The sequence below is a fragment of the Garra rufa genome, chromosome 1 (genome assembly GCF_049309525.1).
Source record: "Garra rufa chromosome 1, GarRuf1.0, whole genome shotgun sequence".
NCBI classification, from domain to species: domain Eukaryota; kingdom Metazoa; phylum Chordata; class Actinopteri; order Cypriniformes; family Cyprinidae; genus Garra; species Garra rufa.
The window spans coordinates 34,931,296-34,952,632 of NC_133361.1; the positions used below are offsets into that span (position 1 = coordinate 34,931,296).

Sequence of the window (21,337 nt, forward strand, 5' to 3'; positions counted from 1 at the left end):
CTGACTAAAAACTCCCACAGATCATGTTTTCATTTTATTTTAAGTCTTATTTTGACAAAAAAAAGTGTTTATATCTAAGTATGTGAGTTGTTTACTTACTTTTTTATTAGTCTTCCAATTAACACCATTATATTGTTTATTCAAACTGATTAGTAAATGCAGAACACGCACAAGAGTCAGCATTTATCACATGAACCATCACAGATTATCATAACCGATCATATCATGTACTGTAACTGAGATATATTCATCATATGAAAGCTCAATAGATAAGCTTTCTATTGATGTATGGTTTGTTAGGATAGGACAATATTTGGCCGAGATACATCTATTTGAAAATCTGAAATCTAAGGGTGCAAAAAATCTAAATACTGAGAAAAACACCTTTAAAGTTGTCCAAAATAAGTTCTTAGCAATGCAAATTACTAATCAAAAATTACATTTGGATAGGTTTACAGTAGGAATTTTACAAAAAATCTTCATGGAACATGATCTTTACTTAATTTCCTAATGATTTTTGACATAAAAGAAAAATCAATAATTTTGACCCATACAATGTATTTTTGGCTATTGCTACAAATATACCCCAGCGACTTAAGACTGGTTTTGTGGTCCAGGGTCACATTTATTCTCAATTACCCCCCTCCAAATTCACGGCATGCTTTGAGGGTCTGTTAAAACTCAGGGGAGGCAAGAGAGACGTGAACTACCGCTGTAACTTTACCTGCTTTTGGACATTTTTTCTTTAAAAAACAAGTTATTTATATACTTTTTAATGTTATATTTTGTAATATTGGAATTGTTTTACTATGGCGTCGTTTGTACTACATTTTTTCTCATCTAAAATTTTGAGGAGACACTGGCTCCCTTACCTCCTCAGATGTAGAATCACACATTGTTGACACAGTTGGAAGGCAAGGCATTCTCATTATCACAAGACCTTAGTCTCAAAGTAAGGAATAGTTGGCAACAAACTGCTGAAATATTGAAAATTGAATGCATACTTGAGATCGAAATGCAAAGCCAATTGCCTGTTACACCTTAGATGTGCATTAAATTTCAATTCTTAAGCAGTTCAGTGTCAGTTATTCCACTTATACCACGGAAATGACTTGTACATGTGCTTATCTCTAGACATTGGTTAAACACTCTTATAAGTTCATTGTAATGCTGTCTGCAGACCTGGAAATACTTTACACCCATATTGTAATGAGCGTAAACCAATCAGAATCAAGAATTGAACAATGCTAGGGTAGGAAATGTTCCACTAACCTGCACCTCACACTACAAGCCGTCTACATGTTTGCCTGCTGACAGGGAAAACGATTTAAGGAGGTGTTTACAGAAGGTGGTACAGAAGGCACAGACGGCAGGAACAACAGCGCCGATTTGTAGTCTTCACGATATCTCACAGTCTAATTTATTTACACACAGTAGTGAAAAACAAAGAGGACGTGCTGAATGGCCTCACCTGGTATTTACGGCAGATTTGTTGCTCCATGTCCTGATGGTTTTCAGCGTGTGTGGTGTAGAGGAGGAAATGCATCAGTTTCAGTCGTGTTTAGAGTTCAGTATAGAAAGGTGGCATCACATATGTGACCCTGTGACAAAACCAGTCTTAAGTAGCACTGGTATATTTGTAGCAATAGCCAAAAATACATTGTATGGGTCAAAATTATTGATTTTTCTTTTATGTCAAAAATCATTAGGAAATTAAGTAAAGATCATGTTCCATGAAGATTTTTTGTAAAATTCCTACTGTAAACCTATCAAAATGTAATTTTTGATTAGTAATATGCATTGCTAAGAACTTAATTTGGACAACTTTAAAGGTGATTTTCTCAGTATTTTGATTTTTTTGCACCCTTAGATTCCAGATTTTCAAATAGATGTATCTCGGCCAAATATTGTCCTATCCTAACAAACCATATATCAATAGAAAGCTTATTTATTGAGCTTTCATATGATGTATATATCTCAGTTTTGTAAAATTTAACCTTATGACTGGTTTTGTGGTCCAGGGTCACATATGTGACAAAAACCAGTCTTAAGTAGCACGGGTATATTTGTAGCAATAGCCAACAATACATTGAATGGGTCAAAATTATTGATTTTTTTTTTCATTAGGATCATTAGGATATTAAATAAAGGTTGTGTTCCATAAAGATATTTTGTAAATGCCCTATTGTAAATATATCAAAAAACTTAATTTTTGATTAGTAAATTGCATTCCTAAGAACTTCATTTGGACAACTTTAAAGGCGATTTTCTCAATATTGAGATTTTTTATCCACCCTCAAATTTCCCATTTTTTCCTATCATAACCAATGAAAAGCTTATTTATTCAGCTTTCAGATGATGTATAAATATTTTTGAATATTTTTGATTGTTACTGATGGTCTAAAAGTTTGAGGCTACACTGAACATTCTGGATTCAAGATCACTCACAGAAAGTTTATATTGAATGCTAGTGTTCAGTACCAGTGTGTTAAGTTGTGCAGAAATACAGAGTAACAGACAAAAAAAGAGGGAGAAGAGGGATGTTTGATAAGTTACCTCTATGGGGAACAGGGAAGTTCTTTGCAAACATAAGAGCATTCACAAACTGTATCAGTCAGAAATGTATCTGTCAAAATGTCAGATTTTTTTAGATACGGGCCAACTATCCCAAGACAGCATTCGTCTCTGATGAGCAGGATGGATATAGGATCTGATGTCTGAATGGGGCAAAATGTATGAAAAAAAATACATATGGATACTGCTGTAAACTGTTGAAATTCCTTGTACGGGCAGCTGTCAGATTATCACGGTGACATGTTGAACAGGAATATGATAAAGGGAAGTGTTTGTGTTGGTGCATGTGTGAAGGAGGAGAGAAAAGGAGGATGTGCAGGGAGCTTTAGGGAGGGCTGAACGCCAGCAGAGAGGAGACGGCACACTAACAGTCTGACAGATCCTATTGGATTGTGTGTCTGTCATATTCTTTCCGTTCTTTATTTACAGAGCTCCCACAGTCATGCAACACCTGGAAATGTGAGGGAGTTTTTAAATAATTTTTTCTAGCCTCAAAAAGTCATGGAAATTTTTACAGCGGAAAATATTTTTTTTCTAGATATGCTCAGCTACAAAATTGCATCAGCTAGACGTTTCTCTTTGAGAGCTGTGTCTATAAATGTGGATCCCACACCAATAAATTATCATGACTTTCCTAGTCATCTATAATTTCTGCATGAGAATTAGGAATAATTTGCTAACACTATTAACTAGTTATAATTAGCAAGCCTATTATTAACATATTGGCTGTTTATTAGTAGTTGTTTATGTTATATATGTTTATTAGTATGACTATATTCTACATCCATAATCTTACCCAATACCAACTTAACAACTACCTTACTATTAGGAAGCAGCAAATTTAACGTTTGAGACAAAGATCATAGTTTGTTGATGTGATTGTTGATAGCAAGAATTAGGCCTTAAAATAAAGTGTGACCGATAATTTTTGTATGGATTGCACTCTTGAAGAGTAGTTTCAACTCATTAAATATTTCAAAGCCTAGCATGAATAAATATACAGAAAAATGTAAATATAATAATTCATTTGAATTGACCATAGTCTGTATATAGAAAGAGATTTATTTAAGACTTTTATTCAGCAAGGATGCATTAAATCATAAGTTACAGTAAAGACTTAAACACTATTAAAATACATTTCTATTTTAAATTAATGATGTTCTGTTGATCTTTCTATTCATCAAAGAATCCTGAAAAACATGTTTAAAATATTTTAAAACATTAAACAGTAACAACCATTTTTAACATTGGTAATAATAAAAAATCTTTCTAGAGCGGCAAATCAGCATATTAGAATGATTTCTGAAGGATAATGTAACACTCAAGACTGGAGTAATGACTGGTGAAACTTTAGTGTTGCCATCATGGGAATAAATTAAATTTAAAAATATGTTGTAATAGGAAAAATGTTGTATACAATGCCTTGGGAAAGTATTCATACCCCTTCATTTTTTCACATTTTATGCTGCCTTATGTTAAACTGCTTTAAATTACTTTTTTCCACATCAATCAACACTGCATACACCATCATGGCAAAAAAAATAAAATAAAAAAATGATTCCATTGCATAAGTATTCATACCCTTAATTCAATTCAATTGAATGGGTATGATTTTGGAAAGTCCTAATAAAAGCCCAAATGTTGGTGTGCAAATCTTGTTACATCATACCCAAAAAAACTTGAGACTGTAACGGTGCTTTAGCTAAGTACTGAATACTTATGCAATGTACTTATTTAATTTTTTTTTTTTTTTTTTTTTTTTCATTTTTAATACATTTATGAAGTTGTGACATTTTTGCTTTGTCGTTATGGTGCATGGAGTTTAGATTAATGTGGAAAAAATTTCCTTTAAAATAGTTTAACATAAGGCAGCAACATAAAACGTGGAAGTGGTATGAATACTTTCACAAGGCACTGTATGTATTAGGGCTGTAACGATACGCGATATGAAACCGAAATCGTGTGATAAGGGAGAATCGCGACACTCCCCGTGACTACCTTTCCAATCATGTGACGCCTGCCTGCAAAAGTTGAGCTAGTTGAAGAAGAACGTGAGGAAACATGGCAACCAACCCAGAGATTGCGGACCCTCCCTCCTCATTTAAGTCAGCAGTATGGCAACATTTCGGAGCTGTATGATCCATAAAATACGGAGAAAGGCTATTAATAAAGAAAAAAAAAATCCAGAAAATGCGTGTAGTACAGCCTGCGCAGTAAAAATACAATTATGTGTAAAATGTCATAGTAAACTGTGTCTGACATGAAAACCACGCTAGTCATTGTCCCATAAAATGACAAATAGCAAATAACACATATAGTATTTTCATCACGTTTCATTTATTTTGTTTTTGTAAAGTAAAATGAGACATTGTTGTTTGCAATACGTTTACCCCGAGACCGCGTCGCGAACACCAGCTCGACCGCAAAACACTTTCACTATGAGAGAAAGCGGCAGCCGCTCAGAGATTCCACCGCTTGACGCGTCCTATGTGAAATGGCTTTTAAACGGTCTTCAGACAGAGCGCGAACACAAGCACGGGACCGTTTGAGAGCAGCGTCAGCGTGTACCGGATTGAGTCCAAAGAGCAAATACCCGTGCCTGTCACCCGCACTGCACCTGACAGATAAATATTATTCCACCGTTACGTCAGTTATAGCGGTTTACCCGTCGGGTAGGACTCTGTTTCACACACACATAGAATCTTGCATCGCTAGCAGGTTTAAAGAATTTGACATCTTGACAATTTTATCACTATCATGTTAAATTTAAAAAAAAAATTCAGTGACAGACAGACCTTATCTGTTGTTAATTTTAATACAGAAGGTTTTTATTAAACCTTAAAATGTGACCTTGTATGTAAAACTGATTGAAATTGAAATTATTATTTTTTTTAATAAATCTGTTGTTTGATTTTCAGTTTCATGTTTTAATTTTTGTTCAAAATATCGTGATACGTATCTTATTGTGAACCCAATATCGGGATACGTACCGTATCGTGACCTAGGCATATCGTTACACCCCTAGTATGTACAGTATACTGTACACACATATTGTGCTTATTTGGAAGAAGGGGGAAAAACATGAAACGTGACTGAAAAATTCTTGGAACATCATAAAAATTCACTGATTGTAAAGTGTGGGAATGCTGAATTTATTACACTACTGTGTATTTGTATGTCTAAGTGTGTGTGTAAGTGTGTATTTATGTGTAAGTGAGCATGTGTTCAACTAGTCATTAATTTTCCGGCTGCTGCTGTGTGTGATTCACTTCTATAGCAGGGCAGGCAATAACTCTTAATATCATACTCAATGATGAGACGGTATGGGCCAGCAGGGATACATAGATGAAGAGAGAGAGGAAGCCGGCCCCAAATCAAGTCAGCTTTTCAGTCAGCAGTGCTTTAATAAAAATTGACTGTGGAATGATAGGTACTGGTGTGATTCATGAGTGAACACCCGCATCTCAACTCTCTGAATAAACAGAGTAGAAAAACAGGAAAGGAAGATTCTAGAAAGACTGAATTTCTCTCAATGGAAGCAATGAAATATGATTTTTGCCACTAATTTACTTTGTTTGCTTAGAGGTCTATAGACAGTACAGAATCTTAAATAATCCTTGTTTCCTACAAACTGGTCCTTTATGTTTATTTTTTGAGTTGTTTTTTACAATTGAGCTGAAAAGTTTAAATACACCTTGCAGAATCTGCTAAATGTTAATTATTTTACCAAAATAAGAGGGATCATACAAAATACATGTTATTTATTATCTGTTACTGACCTGAATAAGATATTTCACATAAAAGACATGTAGTCCACAAGAGAAAGTAATAGTTGAATTGATAAAAATCACCCTGTTAAAAAGTTGACATACACTTAATTCTTAATAATTTGTTGTTACCTGAATAATCCATAGCTGTGTTTTTTTTTTTTTTTGGTTTAGTGATAGTTGTTCATGAGTCCCATGTTTGTCCTGAATAGAAACTGTCCGCTGTTCTTCAGAAAAATCCTTCAGGTCCAACAAATTCTTTGGTTTTTCAGCATTTTTGTGTATTTGAACCTTTTCCAACAATGACTGTATGATTTTGAGATCCATCTTTTCACACTGAGGACAACTGAGGAACTCATATGCAACTATTACAGAAGGTTTAAACGCTCACCGATGCTTCAGAAGGAGAAATGCATTAAGATCCAGGGGTGTAAACTTCTGAACAGAGTGAAGATGTATACATTTTTCTTTATTTGCCAAAATATCATATTTTCATCATTAATTACTACCCTCCAGAAGCCAAAAAAGATACTTACATGTTTTGTAATGCATCAGCGAGCATTTGAACTTCTGTAATAGTTGCATATGAGGGTTCAAAAATGCTGAAAAAACAAAAACGAAGAATTTGTGAGACATGAAGGATTTTTCTGAAGAACAGCGGGCAGTTTAACTGTTCAGAACGAAAAAGGGACAACAACTATCACTAAACAAACAAACACACACAGCTGTTGATTATTCAGGTAACAACGCAGTATTAAGAATCAAGTGTATGTAAACTTTTGAACAGAACTCTAAAATGCAGGGCACTATACCTCAATTTTGGGATGGACGAGAGTTGAAAGCCAAAGAGGCAAATGCATGGAGAAGTAGAGGAGATGTTGCAACAGTCTAGGAGCACGTCGCGTGGGGATGGCGAGATTGGTGTCAATTGCTTTGGTGTCGAGAGCCAAGCCGCTGGTGTCATGACAACAGCAGATTGCTGAGTTAGACAATTACCTGCCTGAATGCCAGAGCTAGAAACACGGCCCCTGCCCTCATCCCGTTACCTAGGAGACATGGATATGTTGAATAATGCATGAGACTCATAAATAATTCAGCTCGAGGAGGAACTACCACCAAATGACACTAAAATCCCATCGTACACACAGGCGAACAGTGTACAAAAACAGTTTTTACACACTTTTCTCATTATCAGCACTATGCGAGTGACAAAGTCCACCTGGGTTTTTCTCTCAGGGCAAACAAACACTGTCTGCAGACTGCTTACACATCACAAAATTATGGTGATATCTGGCACTCCAGCTCCCACACTACTTTCAAAATACACAAACTAAAAATACTAGAAAATAAACTCAAGAACATGCATGCACATTCGCATTCAAGAGATCTTAAATGAATATGATGCATCATAAACACCATCAAGGATAGTATATACATATATATATATATATATATATATATGTGTGTGTATATATATATATATATATATATATATATATTAGTGGTGGGCCGTTATCGGCGTTAACGTGCTGCGTTAACGTGAGAGTTTTATCGGGCGATAAAAAAAATATCGCCGTTAATCTATTCTCAAAATTGGGTTGGGAGCTGGGTCTAAACTACGCAAGCTATGATGACTTTCACCTTGATAGTTTAACGCGGATGTATACCGAAGACTATGAATATGGTCGCGCGTTTACGTCTCCTCCGTCAAAACAAAGACGGGATCACGTCGTCCTCCATTCATAAAAACCGAATCTACTATAGCGCGAAATGCCACGTAAATTCGTCGTTTTTTGGATTCATAAATCAAATATGGTCTGTCACTTAATTCAAATCGCGATATGGACTAGTGTCTGTAAAAACTGAAATGCATTTTTGGCATTTGCATCTCACATGAACTGATAAACTCAATCTCCAAAACTGCTGTGAGTGTCACTTATACCGTTTCATTTGAGAAAACTCGCATCATGTCATACTGTATGTATGCACAGAAACTTCACGGCAACCTGTCAAAATAAAAGTACGGTGTAACATGTTTAGTCATTATTTGGGTAGCACACATATTCTGAATGCCTTCAGCAGAATTCAAATTAGCCATTTTAATCTAGATTAATCTAGATTAATTCCAAGATTTAATCTAGATTAATCTAGATTAAAAAAATTAATCTATGCCCACCCCTAATATATATATATATATATATGATCACTTATATATACATACAGTAAACACACACACTAGCAAGGTCAATTGTATATCATACCTTCACATTTTAGCATGACAGCTGCATATGGTCAAAGACAGGTCAATGATACATATGCACACATATATGAGCCATCTGATGGCTGTGTTGTGATGGATTGTGACAGGTGCCCTTCTGTAAAATGCTGAACTCCCAAGCAGTAAAGTCACCTCTAAAAGCTTCCACACTGATACACCTGAATAGTCTGATAACCATAACGCTTAACAACCACTAATAGCCTAATACTTAAATTAGAAGGGCTGCGATTGGTTGATGGGAATATTGTTCCAGGAACAGTATAGGAAGGTAGTCCAGTAACATGTTCTGCATTATATAAATCATCTCAAAGCAGTGGTTCTCAATTTTTTGGGACCGAAAGCCTCTGCTGTCCCATGCAATATCTGAACACCCCTCCTTTATTTCTCACAATTGCAGGTTTATATCACGCAATTCTAAGAAAAAAAGATGTAAACTCGTAATTCTGATTAAAAAAAAGTCACAATTGTGAGATATAGACTCAGAAATTCAGAATTCTGAGTTTATATCATGCAATTCTGATTTTCTTTCTCAGAATTGCGACTATTTCTCACAACTGCAAGTTTATATCTGAGAAAAAATAATATAAAATAATATAAAAAAAATAATTCGGTCAAAAAAATTGTGAGATACAAACTCAGAATTGTAACTTTTGTTCTCAGAATTGTGAGATGTAAACTAGCAATTGCGAGTTATAAAGTCAGAATTGTCATATATAAACTCACAATTTTGAGTTATAAAGTTAGAATTGTCATATATAAACTCACAATTTTGAGTTATAAAGTTAGAATTGTCATATATAAACTCACAATTTTGAGTTATAAAGTCAGAATTGCAAGATATAAATGTGGCATATAAACTTAACCTGGGTTTCCCCATGCTGCCTTGCGTGCAGCGTGATTTTATTCACGCCTGGAAACCATGGACCAAATTTTCACCTCAGATAGGGAACCAATCACAGAATGGGGAGGGAGCAGCAAGACGATGACGCCTTACATGCGACTCACCGAAGCAGTTTGTTTAAAAATATGCATCCAGCATGGTAGCAGACGCAAAGTTATCTTTCGATGCAGCCTTAGATAGTTACACACAAGGCCGTTTCTCAATACCAAGTACGCAAAGTTCGGACTTGCAAGTTACGATCTCCCGAGGACGTGAGGACGCAAGTCTTGCAATTCTGCAAATGGAACAGCAGTGTACTTGATAACGTCAGTCAGCTCGCCTTTTCTACTCCGGTTATCTTCACTGCTTCACTATATGGATTTACAATAAGATGAAATATGATATCAACCACCTCTGCCTCTTTTTGTTTTCATTTAAACATATGAATAGCTGCAGAAACCTAGTTCAGGGAATGTACAACATTACAGCGAAACAAAATATTTTATATCAAACAGCATTGCCTCTTTTCCGTTTCATTTAACATTAAACATATTAACAGCGACAAAAATGTGGTTCATGTATTTTAGATTTTATAGTAATACGACAACAATCACATATCTCACACAGAGATTGCACTGTCATAGTGTCTGGGAATATTCATGCAGAATTTAAACACATAACCACATTATATTAGATTAAAAAATAAAACATTTTAGAAGAGAACGCAACATCACAGTTGTTTGAACCAATGAGCATTAAGCTGTGTCGTCAACCAGTCGTTTCCCATCGTGCTTTTGGTCAGCGCAGTCGGTGGAAAGCTACTGCGCCCGACTGCTCAATCCGACAAGGCCGCCTCGCCATCGCGAGAGTTTTTTGGCACACGTCAGCATCATGTCAGAGCAAGGCGTACGTAACTCAGACACTTTTCTAACCGGCATGCATCTTGCGTTGATCACCGGTGATCGATTCTGCGCAGATTTTGCTCATCTCAAACGAGCCTGTTGAAAATGTGGTTCCCAGACCACGAATCATGACGTTGTCATGAAGTGGTTTGGCGTTAGCCAGGCTAATATAAACTTGCAGTTTGCAAGACTTATTTGTCTTATTTATCTCACAATTCTGACTTAACTCGCAAATTGTGAGTTATTACAAAAATTATATCTCAAAATTCTGACTTTATTTCTCAGAACTTTGACTTTATTTCTCACAATTGTAAGTTTATATTATGCAATTCTCAGAAAAAAAGTCTGAATTTTAGGTCACACAAGTTTAAACTTTACATCACACAATTCTGAGAAAAAAAACATGTAAACTCACAATTCTGAGATAAAAGTCACAATTCTGAGATAAAAGTCACAATTCTGAGATATAAACTTAAGTGTATCTTGTAATTCTGACTTTATTTCTCACAACTGCGAATTTATATCACACGCTTCTGAGAAAAAAAGTCAGAATTGTGAGATATAAGCTTGAAATCGCAAGAGAAAAAAATTAATTGTGAGATTAAAAGTTGCAATTGCCTTTTTCATTTAGTGGCGGAAACAGGCTACCATAGAAATTTCTTGTAAATTTGATAATTACAGTGAATCAGCAAGTAACACATTGAATTAATGTGAAATTATGAAAAACAAGTGTTCCTGTGGACCTCATTGACTTTCACTGTATGGACAAAAACAGTGTTTGTTTGCTTCTTTTGTGTTCCACAGAAGAAATAAAGTCATACATGTGAATAAATAATAGCAAAACCATTGTTTTTAGATGAACTAGCTCTGTAGGCAAATACATTGATCGGTCATCCTTAACGTGTGTTTTTGTATATAGTTGCAGAACCAGGACTCCATACGCAGCCTATTGAAAAGGACGGAGACAGAGCTGAGCCTGCGTCTATCAGATGCGCTAAGGAAACAGGAAGACCCTCTCCAGAGACAGCGCCTCCTAGTGGAAGAGGAGAGACTCAAGTACCTGAACGAGGAGGAACTCATCATACAGCAACTGCAGTGCGTCACGCACACAATATGTGCTCGTAATGTGCTGATAATGCAGTGCTGCATAATGTGCAAAAAATAATTTCCCAGTTATTTTTTATTGCACAGTTCCTCATCAACCCGTACCTGAAAGCGAATAAATGCATAACAATGAGGCATAAACAGTCTCAGTTAAAGACCTGCAGACCCACACCTCTCCGTTAGCTTGTGGAAACAACGGACAGAATCTCATTGATTTATTTTGTTCCAATTAAAAGCAGCAGGGTGACTAAATCCGCCTCTTCAACTCTCTGCCAGATCGGTCGTGTTGCTTTTAATTGATAGCGGTTATTAAGTATAGCTAACAGCCAGTTGATGTGATTCAATTATTAACGGGACGCTGTTTGTAACAAACCATTTTGTGGGGGGTGGATTTATTTGACGTGGTTAAATTGGATTTCGAGTGTAAACACTCCGACTGTGTCTCAGTCGTTTAGTGCTAATACACCCTGCTGCACTGACACTTATTCAAATGCGTGCCGACGCCACAGCGCAGGGAGGTGGGCTTGGGATTTTCACACTCATCTCATGCTACATTTTTGAACTTTTAAATGTCAGAAACATCAAAAAGTGAAAGACTCCCTTTTGTGCAATAACACTGAGCTGCTTTGTAATAGCATCAATTAATATGTCATGCAGGTTTGTGCTCTTTCTGAAACGATCAATATGTAATAAATCTAATGAGTGGGTGTTTGCGTTTGACAGTGATCTGGAAAAGTCAGTGGAGGAAATCCAGAAGGAGATGTCTGTCAATCACCGACATGTGACAGTGCAGGAGCTGGAGGAGAAAAGCTCGCTGCTGAGGAAACTGGGCGAGACTCTGACAGAGCTGAAGAGTGAGACAAACTCTTTTTTGTCCTTCACAGCTAAACACTTGAACCTCTCTTGAAAAGAGTTGTTCATTTCTCTGCCTGTCTGTTTTTTTCTTTGTCTCTCTCGATCAGATCAGTTCCCTGGGCTGCAGAGTAAAATGCGAGTGGTGTTACGAGTGGAAGTGGAAGCTGTGAAATTCCTGAAAGAGGAGCCACACAGACTGGACGCCCTGCTTAAACGCTGCAAATCTATCACAGACACGCTCACCACGCTGAGGAGGTAGACAAACACTTACTGACCGCTTATTTAATCATTTCTCGTCCAGCCGCATGTTCTGACTGTCTCCAATGTAATTAACTCTTCATTATTCTGAGTGCTGTTTTATGGTTTAATCAGGCAGGTGAATGACGGAGTGTGGAAAACTCAGGATGAGTATTGCAGCCCATCCCCTAAACTCGGAGGAGGGGATGAGTACAGAAAGAACACAGACTTTGACATTCCAACCAGCCCACCGCTAAACCTCAATGAAAACAGCCTGGCCAACTGGAGCCCTCACTCCGGTCAAGGCCACAGCCACAGCCACAGCCACAGCCACAGCCACAGCCACTCGAACCCTTCTAGTGCACATCGTGAGAAGGATTCTCATGGGATGGTGGGCTCATTGAAGGGACGGGAGATGGGTGAGCTGGGAGGTCGAGGCGGGTCTGATAAGGCCTCATCTGTGGAAGTGAGACTGGTGAGGAATGGGATTTAAGTCATTGTTTGTCTAAACATATATAATAGTAAAATCTTTTGATTTAGTAATGTTGTTTTAATATGTAAAGGACCTATTTATCCAGCACGGATGGATTTCTAACTGCTGCAATAGCAAAAAACACTCTTGATATTTTAAGAACAGTTACAGAAGAACAAAATAAAGCATATTTTGTTACCTTTTGAAACTTAGAAGGGTTCAATTTAAGCAAATGATTGCGTCATTATCAGAGCACACTTCCACAGTATATTCAGCATCTGGCTCATATTCGCCATCTTAACCATATTCACAAAACGATCGTTTTCAATGACTTCGAAATCAATATTTTGATCACTGGCAGCTTATTCACCACATCCACCATCAAATGACAGTAACATTTATATTTTACGGCATACAGTAAATGCTCTGCAGTATAGCCATTCAAACCAGTTCAGTATTTGCTGATTATATTCTTTTGTTTTATCACGTCATTATTGTCTATTTTAACAGTGCCACCTTAAAGAATAAACGTGAATTGCATGTATTGAGTCATCAGGCATTTGAATGTTTTTGCACCAAAAAATATACTTACACTAATACACATCTTTGATCTCTAGCAACCATATACACTTTTTATATAAAAAAAAAAAACTAATCAGAAAACAGACATTATTTTTCAATTGTATTATTTTTTCTTGTTCTATTGTTTGTAGTGAATAGATGAGTAATACTAGTAAAGTTAATGTCTAACTTTAAAAAATGACGTAGGGAGAGGGTAGTGAATGACGTCCTGTTTGCTAAAGACCCTATGCATTTAAGGGTTAATATAATTAAATTAGACAATAGTATGAATGTATATTTTTAAATTAGAAATTAATAGGGATGTAACAATATCAAATCTCACAATACGATTATATTGCAATATGAAGTCCACAACACAATATTTAAAAAAAAAAAAAAAAGACAAATGACTTGGAATTTTTTTTAATTTTGTACATTTTAAAATGAAATTATTCTATTTAATGCACTTTGAGAGTTCAAAATTAAGAGCTCCAACACATGTTCTTAACTAAGAAAACTTAAGTCAGAAAAAAGTCAGTAATTTGACTTGTACCTAAACTTTAAAGGGGACTCAACCCTCTTTTTAGTTGTGATATACTGTACTATATTACAATCACACTGGTGTTTTGGAAGCCAAACAAATTACAATATAACAATAACAATTATTATTATTAATAATAATGTTATACCTATGACAGTAATAGCCACATATTATAAAACCGTTGCACTGTAAATTGAATGAAAATGAATATTTCATATATAGGTATATTATTTTTGCTTTATACAGCTATACCACGATATTGATAATTTTGTTACATTCCTAGAAATAAACCTTGGACTATTTATGTTGCTAAAAAGAATGACAATGGATTAATCAACAATTTAAAATAAATACTATGCAAAAGTGGCAGAACTGTTCATAACGATACACTGCCGTTCAAAAGTTTAAGAAATTAATGTTTTTATTCAGCAACGGTAAATAGATTTTTTTCAGCTTTCTATTCACCAAAGAATCCTATAGAAAAACACAAAATATTATAATGATTTCTGAAAGATTACATGACACAGAAATAAGTAAGGAGTAAGGATGCTGAAAATGTAGCTTTGTCATCACAGGAATAAATTACATTTTAAAATATATTCACATAGAAAACAGTTATTTTAAATTGTAATAATGTTTCATTGAATAAAGACAGTCTATACTTTTGTTGCCTCATTAAGCCGGAATAATCCCGGACGAGCCCCCAATTGTTACAGTCCAACTCAAGGAGGCCACAAAAATAAGGGTCCAAAAGTATAATTTTAGGAAAAATATTTATTTAGTCTAGGGGTTCCAAATAAATGTAGTGACTTAATAACAGCAAATAAGCAAATAATGAACAGAGATAAAGTTACAATTGCAATCGTAAAGGTCCAGCTGTCCAGTCGAGCTCAATTGGATATTCTAACAAAAGAACCAGGATCCCCTCCAAACAAGGACAGATCTCTTAAATACCAAGTTTGCCAATTAGGAACAGGTGGATCCTTAGCTGGTAACCTGTAGAAACAACAAAACAAAACCAAAACAACCTGAACCATAACAGTGAGCATAAGAGGCTTCTTTAAAAATCTTGCCATCTGAAAACTTTTAAATAGTAGTGTGCATTTACACATTTACTTTGGAAATCTTGTTGTGATTGTGTTTAGAGTTGAAAATTCAGACTTGGTGTGAATAGCCTTTAACAATTGAGCTTCTTCAACCATTTTGAAGCACTAATGATCTTCTAAAATGTCACTTGTATGTCTCCTCAGGCAGCAGAGCGGGACTGGGAAGAGAAGAGGGCCAGTCTAACACAGTACAGCGCTCAGGACATTAATCGACTATTGGAGGAGACTCAGGCTGAACTCATGAAGGCCATTCCTGACTTGGACTTTGCCGCCAAGCAGATCAAACCTGCTCAGAACCAGATTCAAAACCAAAACCAGAGCCAGAATCCATCTAGCACCAATGCCATACCTGAACACAAGCCTAATAAACCTCAGAATAAACTTTCCAGTAAAGACAGCGGATCCAGACGAGGCTCGGATGAACTGACGGTGGCAAGGTATCGAACAGAGAAGCCCTCAAAGTCTCCCCCTCCTCCACCTCCCCGCCGGAGTTTCCCCTCCTCCCCTGGGCTTACTACTCGCAGCGGAGAGATGATCGTTCCTGGAAAGAGTATGAAGGTGACTGCTGACGTTCATAATGACACGCACACATAGATGATTATGCATGCAAACTCTCTCAAACATTTATATGCAAGCTGCTTCCTGAAAGAGAAGCACATAGAGTCAGAGGAGTCAGGGGAACACACTACATCACTTTTATTTGAGTGCAGGGTCTCAAAAATGTCAGGCATCTCATAAAAGCTGCCTGTGTTTGTGGGTGTGTTAGTCATGGTTGATATTTACTTTATCACCTCAGTTGTTCCTATGGTTATAAATCACCTGTCGGTCACAGGTGAATTTGAGAGAGATCGAGAAAGATTAAGTTAGTTCTCGGTGTTAATTTCCCTTGAGTGTACTTTTAATTAAGATTCAGTATTCATTATATTACAAGGGGATATATCCTATACTTTGGCAGCCTTTTTGTTATTATTTTCTGGAATTTAATTATAATTTCAGTCAGAACAGCCATAGTTAATTTTACATGATTCATTCATTCATTCATTCAGCCATATAAATATATAAATTAATATTTGTATTTTTAAATATTTATATATTTATTTTTTCATTCATCCGTTCAAAAATCATAAGAATCTGCAAAATGTTAATTATTTTTCCAAAATAAGAGGGATCATACAAAATGCCTGTTATTTTTTATTTAGTACTGACCTGAATAATATATTTCACAAAAAAGATATTTACATATAGTGTACAAGAGAAAATAATAGTTGAATTTATGAAATTACCCTGTTCAAAAGTTTAAATACACTTGTTATCTGAATGATCCATAGCTGTGTGTTTTTTTAGTGATAGTTGTTCATGAGTCCTTTGTTTGTCCTGAACAGTTAAACTGCCTGCTGTTTTTCAGAAAAATCCTTCAGGTCCCACAAATTACTTTTTTTGTATTTGAACCCTTTTCCAATAATGACTGTATGATTTTGAGATCCATCTTTTCACACTGAGGATAACTGAGGGACTCATATGCAACTATTACTGAAGGTCCAAACACTCACTGACGCTTCAGAAGGAAACACGATGCATTAAGAGCTGGGGGCGAAAACTTTTGGAATTTGAAGATCAGGGTAAATTTAACTTATTTTGTCTTCTGGCAAACATGTAAGTATCTTCTGTAGCTTCTGAATGGCAGTACTAAATGAAAAAAATATATATTTAGGCAAAATAAGAAAAATGTACACATTCACATTCTGTTCAAAAGTTTGAAGCCTCAGTGAGTGTTTGAACCTTCTGTAATAGTTATATATGAGTCCCTTAGTTGTCCTAAGTTTGAAAAGATGCATCTCAAAATCATACATATATAAACATAATTTTTTTCTTTCTCTTTAAAAAAAATGCATATTGTATATACAGATTTGTCCTTTTGTCTTTGTGTATGTAAACAGAAGTCCGAATCAGAAGAGAGTGAGTCTCAGAAGCCACACATTAAGCTGAGGAGGAGTATATCTGAAGCCCCCCGACCGGCCTCCACCCCTCCGACCATCACAGGTGGAGAACGAGAAGAGGGTGACGCGGACAAGTTAGCAGCTGAGCTGGAGGTGAGCACATGTATTACCTGAGTAGTCACATCAGACCGTCTGTACCCTAACGGCTGAAGTGTTAATGTTGGTGATTAATGTCCATATGTCACAAGCACCAGATGTGTCTGGTGAACACCCACAGAGCAGCGCAATTACATTCTCACACACACACACACACACACACACACACACACACACACACACACACACTCTCATACACACATTGGTGGCTTCTACCAGTTGGCTGGTTCGCTCATTCATTAAGCACACATTAACAGGCAGGAGATCTGAATTTCTGTCTGTGCTCTTTGGCTCATGAGCTATTAAGCTCAAATGAGTGGTTTGACAATGTCTTGTGCTGTACTGATGTAAAGTGCTGTTAGTTAGGCACTGGTGAGTATATTGTGGGATACCGTTTGTGTCTAATTTAACTGTACATAGAATCAACAACCATAACAGCAAATATATGCCATCTCACTTACCCATATACTTTATCTCTAGATGCATTAGAGACTTTAAGCCTCGTTCAGACTGTCAGCCCAAATCTGATTTTGTCCATATCTGGAAGGAATCTGATTTGAATAACTGACTGTCCACATAGTCATATCGCAACTGTTCAAATCCGATTTGTGTGTCCATAAGGGCTCTTTTGTTTTACGGAATCTGCATTGGTTTCTATGGCAATGCCGTTGCGTTATTATGCCATCGCTAAAAACAACAATAACAGCAATACAGTTTGCAATATAGATGCTGTCTTGCTATATGACAACGTTGCAGTCGTGCTGGATTATATTTCGTCTTCTAAAGCAGCGGCAGAAACGCAGGAAGCTGGAATGTGCGACTTTATTCTGTGCTGCCGTCTCTGCTGGTTTCAAAACTCAAAGAGGCGCGTATACTAGCTGTATATTGTCTTTTCCCGCTTGATTTGCAGTTCGCAACAACACAAGCTTGTTTCTGCAAAGACGTTTGTTTTGTTATGTCTGACATGTTTACGTTTTACGTGGCACGAAAACGTGAAAAAGCAGAAATCCGATTTGAATAGGATTCCAAACCACATACGAATGTAGCCCGAAATGGATTTGACCAAATCGGATTTCATGTAGTTCGTTGCTGTTCAGACTACCTAAATATGATCGGATTTCAATCGGATTTGCATACAAATCGGATTTGGGCTGGCAGTCTGAACGAGGCTTTAGAGCAGGGTTATGCACCACTTAAACTGAATTGGGAATGCCTTCTACATACGAATTCTATTTCAGTATTTAAACAGAATTTGAAAGATGCAGAATTGTAATTAAGATTAGAATTTAAGGAAGTGCAATAGTAATATTCTGTTGTTTTTGTAAATGCTAAAATTTATAGAAATGTAATTTTATATTACATATATACACTACTGTTCAGAAGTCTTTTTTTTTTTAAAGCAGTCTCTTATGCTCACTAAGTTTGCATTTATTTGGTCATAAATACTGTAATAAAATGTAAAATATTACAAACTATTATTTAATAGTAAATCATTTTAAAAAATAATAAATAATAACTATTATTTACAAACTGTTATTTAATGACTATTTTTTAAATATGTTTTATTAATTACTCTGGTCTTCAGTGTCACATGGACCTTCAGAAACTGTTCTAATATGCTGATTTACTGCTTAAGAAACATTTATTATTATCAGTTTTGAAAAAGAAAGTTGTGCTTCTTAATATTAAGTTCTTTACATAGTTTTAAAGTTCAAACGAACAGTATTCATTTAAAATACATTATTGTAACATTTAAATGTCACAAAATGTCATATCATATCCTTGCTGAATGAAAAAGTTTAATCCCTAAAGCTTTTAACAGTGGTGTATATATATAAAATGTGACCCTGGAGCACAAAACCAGTCTTAAGTAGCACGGGTATATTTGTAGCAGTAGCCAAAAATACATTGTATGGGTCAAAAGGACCGATTTTTCTTTTATGCCAAAATCATTAGGATATCAATTAAAGATCTTGTTCTATGAAGATATTTTGTACGTTTCCTACCATAAATTTATCAAAACTTAATTTTTTAATAGTAATATACATCGCTAAGAACTTCATTTGGACAACTTTTAAGGTGATTTTTTCAATATTTTTATTCCTGATTTCCGAATAGTTATATATCAGCCAAATATTGTTCTATCCCAAACCATACAGTACATCAATGCAGTTTTCAGATGATTTAGGATTGTACTTTTTAATGGTTATGGTTATTCAAATTTGTATTATTGTAAACAACAATAATTTCACCCAATCCTGCTTCAGAACATGCATCAAATCTTTTTTTATTTGTTTAATTGATGCACAGTTAAATTCCTCTCTCCCCAGCTGTCTCCATTTACATATTATCATTTTGCCAGGAGGTCATAACAGTGCATTTCTCCTGACTGACACTATTTGAGCTATGTTGGTGTTGATTTTAGGCTTCCTTGACCTGCTTCAGGGCAGCAACACACACACAGCACACAAACTACAAGGCTCATTAACACCAACAAGCAGACAGATTTTGTTGTCTTGGTTGAGTGGGTGACAGGGTAAGCGAGCAGATGTCTCTTGTCCTCCATCCCCACTGCATGTCTCTGTTGGAAACCCTGTGGAGACCTGTGGAGATCTGGCCACTGCTGCAGTGACACTATGCCCACCTCCCTTTCAAACATAATGAGGCTCAGTCACAAGCTGCATCTCAAAACATACCCATAACTTAATAACACCCACACTCTACATACACATTCATGAATATACAAAAATGAGGTCTAAACATTGTTTAAAGGTACAGCGTGTAATTTCTGATGTGCCGTCAAATTATAATGTCATTTTGTCTATTTGATTAAAATGAATTACCAGTCAAGTTTTTGAACAGTAAGATTTTTAGTTTTTTTAATGATCATTTATTTGATTCAAAATACAGCAAAATTTAATACTATTTAAATTTGTATTTGAATATATTTTAAAATGTAATTTATTCCTGTGATTAAAGCAAAATTTTCAGCATCATTACTGTAGTCTTCAGTGTCACATGATCCTTCAGAAATCATTCTAATATGCTGATTTGCTTTTCAAGAAACATGTATTATTATTATCAATATTTAAAACAGTTGAGTACATTTTGTTCAGGATTCTGAATGAATAGAAAGATACAAAGATCAGCATTTATCTGAAAAAAAAAAAACTTTTGTAACATTACACACTATACCATTCAAAAGTGTGGAGCCAGTGTAATTTTTATTCATTTATTTAATACTTTTATTTAGCAACGATGCTGTAAATTAATCAAAAGTGATGATAAAGATGTTTATAATGTTAGAAAAATGTTCTATTTTAGATAAATCCCGTTCTTCTGAACGTTCTATTCATCAAAGGAACCTTCTCCTCAGCTGTTTTCAACATAATAATAATAATAATAATAATAAATGTTGTTTGGACAGCAAATCAGAATATTAATATGATTTCTGAAGGATTGTGTGACTCGAAAGTATTGATGCTAAAAATTCTGCTTTAAATTCACAGGAATAAATTACATTTTAAAATATATTCAAATAAAAAAAACTGTTATTTTAAATAGTACCAATATTTTTTTATAATTGTACAGTTTTTGTACAAATGTTTGACTGGTAGTGTATGTGAATGTGCATGTCCTAAATGATTGTGTTTCAGAGTTTTTAGAGATTTTCATGAGGAATCCTGAAATGGCTCGATCTAAACTGATATTGTGCATCCCATATTTGTCATTCATTCTCTTTAATCTCCCGAACCGCTCAGCTCTTTGAGCGACATCTGACTCTCCCCCTGCCCTCTCCCAGGAAATATCCTCCTCCCTCTAGTTTACAGCTGTTGCCCCATGTGTACTCAGCTGGACAGGTAACAGCCCCTGCTGCAAGCTGGTGTGGACTGCTGTTGTACCCTCATGCACACACATGAATGTATAATTTTCCCACGAAATGTGTCCCTCTAAAATGTTAATCATA

General features: G+C 35.6%; 1 protein-coding gene across 1 annotated transcript in view; it reads left to right on the top strand.

Moving 5' to 3' along the window:
• The window catches only part of srcin1a (SRC kinase signaling inhibitor 1a), a 115,303-nt gene that overhangs the window by 77,683 nt on the left and 16,283 nt on the right, over positions 1-21,337 (top strand). The window contains exons 14-19 of the mRNA XM_073832441.1: positions 11,321-11,496; positions 12,229-12,359; positions 12,468-12,615; positions 12,733-13,072; positions 15,422-15,835; positions 17,215-17,367. Of these exons, the coding sequence (XP_073688542.1) occupies positions 11,321-11,496; positions 12,229-12,359; positions 12,468-12,615; positions 12,733-13,072; positions 15,422-15,835; positions 17,215-17,367 (1,362 nt within the window). The remainder of the gene's footprint in view (positions 1-11,320; positions 11,497-12,228; positions 12,360-12,467; positions 12,616-12,732; positions 13,073-15,421; positions 15,836-17,214; positions 17,368-21,337) is intronic.